Source organism: Drosophila novamexicana, unplaced genomic scaffold, assembly GCF_003285875.2.
Source record: "Drosophila novamexicana strain 15010-1031.04,08,12 unplaced genomic scaffold, DnovRS2.1 tig00000072-arrow-arrow-pilon, whole genome shotgun sequence".
NCBI classification, from domain to species: Eukaryota; Metazoa; Arthropoda; class Insecta; order Diptera; family Drosophilidae; genus Drosophila; species Drosophila novamexicana.
Window position 1 is genome coordinate 699081 of NW_020824771.1, and position 9162 is coordinate 708242.

The following is a 9162-nucleotide window of genomic DNA, read 5'->3' on the forward strand; positions in this document are numbered from 1 at the left end:
CAATGCACGCTCAAAAGTATGCAATGCAATTTGCTGCACGCAGCAGATCAAATAATAAAATTGCCAGCCTAAGAGTATGCAATGCCAGAAATACCAAAACAAACTGACGCCCAATTTCCGCGTCGCAGCTTCGCAATGCCCTAACCGTGGGTTCAGCCATACAAGAGGCGCGCTGTTTTATCTAATTTAAATAAATTTGTTTTGAATATGTATTTAAAATATTATTGGACGAATCGAAGCTCGATAAATAATAAACAAAACACATTAGTTATTTTATGTTTTCTAACTGGACAAAACGTTGGCTTTCAACTCTCAAGAGAATATTTAATTTATTTTTAATATTTTTATTTGACTTTGAGTTAGAGTGTTGGCCAGGTTAAAGTGCCACGTTAACCGATATTGCCCAAGCACGAGACCAAAACTCTTTAGAAGACCACACACTCGCACACCACACACAACACACAAACAAACACACGCACACACACACACACACACACACACGGCGAAAGAGATAGGCAAATACAAATACACACGTGACTGTAGCTGTAAATAAATAAACAATAATTTGAGCCACGTTTATGTACGAATGTATGTGTATGTTTGTGGGTGGCTGAGTGTGTGTGTTGGTGTGTGTGTAGTAGCATAAAATGTAATGCAAATGGAATAGGTAGAGGAGAAGTGGAGTTGTTGGAGGAGGCAGCGAGCTTGGCGCTCATTGCGCGCTGCGGTTTCATTTGTGAGTTTTAATTAAATACGTTTAAATATTTGTTATTTCCGACAGGCAGACAAACCAAACGACCATCAACAACAACAGCAACAGCAACAGCAAAGAGCTTCAGCAACAGCCACCTGGCAAATATTAGCGAAAAATTAGCAAAGTATTTTAAGCGCAACATGTTCGTCCTGTGGTTTTCAGCGTCAAATCCTCTGGCTGCATCCTCATGTGGCTTCAGTTCCAATGTAAGTGGACCCCTGCGTCCGTGTTGGGTCTGTGTATTGGGTGTACACACACGCACACACACACGCTCACGAACACACATCATATTGTGTGTTGTGCGCTTGTTGCGTGTGCATTTCATTTATTTATAAATAACGCATAATTAATTTAAAATGCGTGCCTGAAATTGCCGTTAAGTGCTTAATCCTGTAAATGCAACTGGACACGCACCTAAACAGACAATTTTCTGGAATCCACTTGTTTCAAAATGCATTCTAAACAATGCAGCTGCCGAAAGAATGGCTTATCATTTGTAATACACTAATTGCTAAGGTCTCTCAAAAGTGTTATGAGACAGGAGAGAAACACGATCAGCGCAATTTTTGTTAATTGTTAGCATAATTTTCAATAAAGGGAATTTCTTAGTCATAAAACGAAGTGAATTGCTAAGGGACTAGTGAGAAAACTTGTGTTCAGAATAACAGCTCGAGTTCGCAGCCCCTCGACACAGTTTTAATTAGATAAGTATCTATATAGCGTTAAGTATCTATCTTATCTAACTCAGACTGTTGCGAGAGACAGCGAACTTACTCTGCAAATTTAAAGTCCCTAGAGCTTTATGTAACGGCAATATTTTATAATCATTTTTAAGCAGACTTGATCTGCGCCGGTTATCAGTCCTATTGTATCTGAGATGGAAGCGTTCTTACATACGAACAAACAGACGGACGGGGGGATAGACAGGCAGACAGAAGGACGTGTCTCAATTGTATCGACCATTGATGCTGAGTAAGGGCATTTTTACTTTATGGGGTCGGAGATGCCTCCTTCTGCCTGTTATATACATTTGCCCAAATCCAATACAGTAAGTAAAAAGAAAGTCCACCATGTCACATAATATTCTATTAATTCTCTTGCCTTTCATAGAGCGTAATGATATTTTTGGTTGAGCTCATTTAGATGAAGCGAAAAACCATCACATAATATTCATAATATTTTGTGGTTTTCCAAATAGCGTAATCAACTCTTTTTGCTTTGTTTACCAGCTCGTTAAACCCTTTTTCTAATTACACAAAATTCACCAGCAAAATAATCAATTAAATAACTGCATTCCCTTGCAGACTGAAATTATTTTAGAGCTCTCGAAAAACCCATTTGTTACCCAGTCAAGAGTAGGGTCAAATAAACTAAAGCCCTAATGATTCCTGAATACCGCTGCTTGATGGTATTTTGTGCCTAACCTCTCGCTTTTCTGACTGTTTTAGTTTGGCCTCAAAAATTGTCAAAGTCGCTAAGTTGAAATTTTACATGCGGTCAAATTAACTTTTATCGCGTATAAAATTGTGCGACCACAACTCGAAACAAGTTTTAAAAATTTAATTTTAAATACCAGAGCAGCGCTTGGGGGTTGAGGGCGGAGGGGGCTGGGCGCATACTCGTATAATAGGCCGATCTGCATCAATTAAGAAAATAATCCGCGCATTATGCGAATAGTATATAAATATTATTTGACAGCAGCCCAGTGGCAAAAACTGTCGTCGAGTGGTCAAAAGTGCAACAGGAGACAGGAGATGGGGGACGGGAGACGGCAGACGGGAGAGCGGGGGACAGTTCAGCAATCCGGGTCGGGGATTAAGGGACCATTATGCGAACATTTTCAACATATGCTAAACGAGCGGAAAAAAAACTCCTGAACCATGTCATGTGGCGGTCGCAAATGATGTTGCTGATGATGGCCAGCGGATGCGGATGCGAATGCGGATACGAATGCGGATGTTTTGGGGCAGTTGATGATAATGACGATGACAGGTGTTTCATGAAGTACACATGACATTTATGAACTGCAAGGACACACAACAAATATGCTTGGCTAACGGCGATTATTGGCAGAAGGACAAAAAACAGCTTGCTTCCTGGGTTAGTTGGAATCGCTGCAAAGTATAGATTTTTAATATGGATAAAGAAACACCAGAGAAAAATATAATATAAATAAAACAAAATGTTACATCGAAAAGCGCAGACACATAATATTTGTTCTTAAGACGGATAAACATTTTTTAAAAGTTTCTTTTTAATATTAATTGTAGTAAATTAAAGCCCAGTCCTTGACAGCTTGTCAGCTTATCTAATCATAAACAAAAGAAAAGTTCGACAAAATCATCAATAAATTTTGTATTATTGAACAAAATTTAAAGCTGCTGTGTTTTCTAGATTTTTATCTTGAATATATTTTGTATTGGTAAGTAATCAAGTTGAAAATCGCTGAGTTTTCTAGATTTTTATCTTGAATATATTTTGTATTGGTAAGTAATCAAGTTGAAAATCGCTGGAGATGTCAAGGCTCTATTACCTGAAAATATGTATTGAACCGAAGGTAAATAAGGGACAAATAAAAATGATAGTCTTTAATAAATATCCTTTTAGTATTTTGTTATTAATTTCGAAAGGATTATTTTGTGCTGATTCCGTGCAATCATTTTTATGGTATTTGTTTTTGTTTGGCGCGGCACATGCGAATTTCCATGAATTGTCCATGACAAACTATTTTGATATATTTTTGATCTTTTTATTATGGTCATCAAAGTATACATATTATCAAAGCCCCCCGCTCTACCCCAAGCCCCCTCCCCGCCCACCTCTTCACGCATCATGCGCTGTTGATTTGATTTACACCAAATGCAAAATTCAAAACTGTTGTCGTTGTCGTTGAGAGGTGCCAGCTGTGCAACAGGGCGTATGATGAATTTGGTTAAATGCCACAATGCGCTACTCTTTCAAAAGCCGAAAAGCATTTCACGTATGTGCTTGCCACATGCCACATGCACACACATTCCTGCGCTTGTGTATATATTTACATTTGTATAAAATTATTTAGTTTGTTTATTTAGTCAGCTACCTGCTGTGCGTAGATAAATATAAATTGTAACCATTTTTATGCGTTTATGTATTTAGTCACATCAAATGCAATTAGTGCGCGTTCAGCCTGTTATAAAGGTGGCAGCTTAATTGGCTAGCTACATAATTTTCAGGCGCAAGAGAGGAAAATATGTTACGCTTTGAGCTTGGCTGCGGTCGCAGTTACATAACTCTTCGCTCAGGTATTATATTAAATTGTTACTCCGTTCTATCTTTATGCAAAGTAATCCATGTAAGGAATTTCTTTTGCCAAATTGAATTCTTCTTAGTAGGTCGTTTTGGCAAAGATTCATCGGGTTAAATCTGTCGACTTAATTTGTTTCATATGATTAGATATTATTATATATATTCTCATTTATTCTTTGTCTACTTAACAAACGGAATTAACTCAATTCAACAACTAATTGCGCTTGTTGACCGCGCGAAAACTCAATTTGCTTGAATGTTTGCCTTGACAAATTTGGCTTTCAACCATGTCAAATGCCATCAATTTGGCCAACAATATTCACGGCAATTAACAAATTAATTGCCTACTTTGAGGCTGCACTTGAAGCCCGCACACAGACACTATGCACAGAGATGCCAGTGCAGGCTTTGCTGGTTAAGCTAATTCCCAATGGCATCTTAGTTTTATGGGCAACACACCAACAACAACGTCAACGTCAACAACAATAACAACAACAAAGCACAAATGCTGAAACGCTAATGAAATTTCCAAGCTGAGCTGCACAGCTGCCCAGGGAGTACAACTTCTGCCCGGTAGGTGGCGTATTTGCAAAGCTTTTAATATAATGACACATTATCAAGGCAGCGAGTCAAAGACACACGAGACGACACAAGCACACAAGCACACAAACACACACACACACACTCACAGGCACACATGCACACATGCACACAGATAACGTAAGCCATTCAGCGTAAGCGAGACAGCTTGTAAAAGCGATTGTAACAGAGGGAGACAGCAAAGCCAGTGACTGCAATTGTTTGCTTTGCATATACCCTTTACAAAGGTTGTGCAACACTGATGCATTTATAACGGTAGCTCCTAGAAGAAGCTTGAAAGTTCGTTCACATTTGCGCGTTGAATTTGCAATTGTTTTCAATGCTAAGCGAAAAATCACATTAATTTGTAAGATGAGTTTTAAATAAAAAGGACGATTTAGTTTTAGGGAAATATTCTTGGTCAAAAATTGACATCATATCAGAAAATATTTTTTCATGCCATGTAGTTTTCCGAGGTTTCTTAAATATGAGCGTAATTTTTTTTTGTCGGACCAGCACCTCTTATATTTAAAAATTGTAGAATATGTGCCAGTCTTTTAATCATTGACAAGCAAAAGACTTTAAAAAAATGTACACAAGTATTGGAATAAAAAATATGTAAGAACTTGAGAAGAAAAAAAAACCTATAACAATTTACCTTAAATGCCGGGGAATATCAAATAATTGACTGTGAATGTAATATATCTGGCAAAAAATAAAAAGAAAGCAACTTATTTTATGCAAGATTAGTGCTATATTTTTCAATATTCAATGGAATGAATATATTTTTCATGGTGCGTATTTACATTGATGTCTGCATCGCTCAAACGTACACTAACAATATAAAGCTTGCTTCATTTTATATGGATTTACTGTCGATTTATTACTGCCGTTGAATTTGTTGTTGTTCAGGTTGGGTTGGCTGCTGATATTACGTATACGTGCTGTCAGACGGCCTATTTGATTGTAACTTCCACGTTGCAAAATGCGATTTAAATGGTTGCCCCCAAAAAATGCAAACAAACAAGCAAACGGAGTGCATCTCCTCGACGCCCTTCACCCCCGCCGTCTGTCACACTTTTGCCTTTCATAAAATATGCAACAGCAGCAACGCTTGTTGCAACAATGACAGTATCAACAACAACAGTTGCAACCAGCAGCAGCAAAAACAAGTACAGGAATTGCCAGCGCATCCATTTAATTTCATTTTAATGCACAGCATATCCTGGCAAGGTGTACCGCCCCGCCCCCTGTCCGGCTCTTTGATTGCCGTATAGCCCCTTGTCCTTATGCAGAGTGTAAACAATTTTGCCTTATCAAACAATCGAAACATGGGCGCACATTCCGACAGCAGTGGGCGTGGCCAATTAAATGACTCTCGGTTCTGTTTAATGCAAAACTTTTGGTCAGCTGCATATTATTGCATTTATTGCTCTCATTATTATTATTATTATTTTTATAATTACTGTCATTTGTATTTGCCCGCTGTCTGTGTTTGCCAAGTGTTGAGCGCATTTTTACGAGCACTCGAAATGAATAATTGTTGTGTTGTGTTTCACAGAGAAGCGAGTAGGGAATGTAATTCAGTTGAAAACAAGCAGGAGTACTTAATTTGGATGTGCCCGACTAGGACTTACCCTGAACCTAGCTAGAATTATAATGGTTTTCTCGTAAACATTTACAACAGTATAAAACCAAAATTTTCAAATTCTAGAACTTAAAGTTGTCTAGAGAAGTTCTGCTTCTGCCTGCGACGCACAGTTACGCAAACCCTTTCCACCCATTTACAGGGTATAAAAAGATTGTTGCAATTGCTAAAGAGTATAATAAAAACTAAAGAAACAAGAAACTAGACAGCGGGCTTAAGTCTTATAAAAATTAAACGACAACAGGCGCTGTATAAACCGATAATCCAAAGAAAGAAATTGTTTTGGGGTTTTCCTATTGTTTTTCGATACAAGTAACGGGTACATTTACGCTTGGGCTATTTCAATTTTGTTAAGAAATATATATCAAAGAGCTTTCGCCGACCTGTTTAAGCCTATATATTCTTGGATATAGCTCTGTTGGACTGCAATCGACTTTAATGCTGACAGTTTTGATACAAAGAATAGGATGAATAGCTCATTAGCAGACTCTCGCACTTGAAAGTGTTTTGCTTGTTTTCACTCATGCCCAAAAAGAAATATTACTTATTTCTCTATAAATAAATCACAAGCTTGTCAAAAATAGCACAGGGAAAAAAGTACTTCCAAATTTGGTTAAGTTGCAACGTCGGGAGAAGACAATCTCAAATAATCCAAATAAATGTAATCATATTTTGAGATGTATTTAAATAACATCTTAAACATTACAAGATCTTGCTGCTTATCGAATTCTGAGATTATAATGCGCAACAAAAATGATATAATAATACTCGGCAATACTCATAATGTTAATAGCTTCAAGTGGCTGAGCACAAAAGCAGGAAACAAATTTGCTGAAAAGCCAAAAAAATCAAATCTGAAATCTGTAGCAATATTCAAGGTCAGAGAACGTTTCGAGTGTTCTATTGAGGTACTTGAGCAGAGAACATGCTAAGTCGAGTGGTAAGAAATTGTTGAAAATTATTCAAATTAAACAAATGTAAACGCAGTTATGGAAATAATATTACATAATTGTGGCAAAGCCATTAAATAAGCCCAAAACTTAGCATTTACTATCCATTGTATTGTTATTTAAGCCATAATACGGTAGCCAATATATTACCAAAAATTGTAACGAGAAAAAACGTTCCATTCGAAGATACAAAAGCCACTTCACATGCAAAAACCTGATCCAAAAATAATTGTGTTCAAGTGCGTGGCCAACTAAGTTGAAGGCGGACGCTTTACCAAACGCGCTCGCTGGCTAACTCGTCATAGCCACATTATCAAGTGGTTAATAGAGCCCAAGACGAGCCGTCGTCATCTTTTTGTTTTTTTCTATTTTTTTTTTTGATGCGCACTTGACTTGGCTCCATATTTCATATGTTTAATTGATCGTGTGTTATTTTTTTGCTTTACTTCTTTTGGGACTGTTAATGAAAACCAGATATCTGAGCTGAGATGTGAATGATCCATTTTTCGCTATAAATACGCATTGCGAATTGGACCAAGGCATCATTGGGTTCAATACCTACGACACAGTAACATCTTCAGTCAGTTCGCATAGTTCGTTAGTACACAAGAACTAAAGCTACAGCATGGTGAGTGTCCTAAAATAAATTTAGCACAACTGTTCTAAAAATTAGAACTCAGTACATACATTTTTTTAAATGTTTTGAGCATGTTTGACGCAGGCTTATTAAACTACAAAGCTCCATTTTTGAAAAGAGCACTTAACGTTTTTAGTACATGTGTACTGAAATGAAAAGCCTTCAACTTTTAGTACCGCTGAACTAAAATTTAAAACCCAATACAAGTAGTGCATTAAATTTTTGAAGATATTTACAACATTTAAGGTGCCTTCGCATAGAAATAAAAACCTAAATAGAATCTACTTTTAAAGTGATGTTTTTTAGTACATTTGTACTAAAAGCAAAGCTCTCAATGCTTTGAACAACTGTACTAAAAGGAAAAAAAAATATAACTTGCAAAGCTAAGTTTTACCATATGCTTTGACTTTCTGTCTTTGACTTTAGTACGTATGTACTATCAAAATAAGCCCCTTTTTAGATGTAGATCGTGTTGGATAAAGATTGAACTGTGCTCGATTTTCCTTTTTCATAGAAACTCTTTATCGCCGCAATCTCCCTTTGCCTGGTGGCCATTGCCGCAGCTCAATCCGCGGATCCTGCCGTCCAGGACCCTTCGGTTGAATACTTGCCGCCTGTTGGTGATGCTGAGGCTGCCGCTTTGTCAGAGGATGGCTACCGTTACAAGACGGTGCGTCGCCTGAAGCTGCGCCATCGCCGCGAGGTGCCCAGCCAGGAATATCTGCCACCCACACAGGAGTATCTGCCGCCCGTGGATGCCGTCGAGGTGGCCGACACCAAGGTTGCCGACGATGGCTACCGCTACAAGACCGTGCGCAAGCTCAAGTTCCGTGCCCGTCATCGTCGCGATGTCTCCGAGATCGTTGAGCCCTCCAGCGAATATCTGCCACCTGTTGATGTTGAGCTCGCCCCCGAGCTGAAGACCGTGCTGGGCGCTGATGGCTACCGCTACAAGACCGTGCGCAAGCTTAAGTTCCGTCGTCATCGTCGCGAGGCCGATGCCGCTGCTGAGGATGCCGCCGCCGCTGAGGCAACCAATGGCGAATACCTGCCCCCTGTTGAGGCACCTGCCGCTGAGGTTGCCGAGGTCAAGACTGCCGAGGTGCCCGCCGAGGGCACTGAGGTCGGCAAGGATGGCTACCGCTACAAGACCGTGCGTCGCATCCGTTACCGTTACCGCCATTAAGCTACTGACACCCGAACTTAGGCATATTGAACCAAATTGATCCTGATAGTACACAGAGCGTAGCAGCCAGGCATCGGAAAAGTTTCCCATTTGGTTAGTTTCCACTTGCTTGGCTAACGCTCG

At 39.0% G+C, this 9162-nt stretch overlaps 1 protein-coding gene across 1 annotated transcript; it reads left to right on the plus strand.

Moving 5' to 3' along the window:
- The first annotated feature begins 894 nt into the window (after positions 1 to 894).
- LOC115771378 lies at positions 895 to 9039 on the plus strand. Its single transcript, XM_030717063.1, has 2 exons — positions 895 to 960; positions 8368 to 9039. The coding sequence occupies exons 1-2, from the start codon at positions 895 to 897 to the stop codon at positions 9037 to 9039; spliced, it is 738 nt and encodes a 245-aa protein (XP_030572923.1).
- Positions 9040 to 9162: the final 123 nt, after the last annotated feature.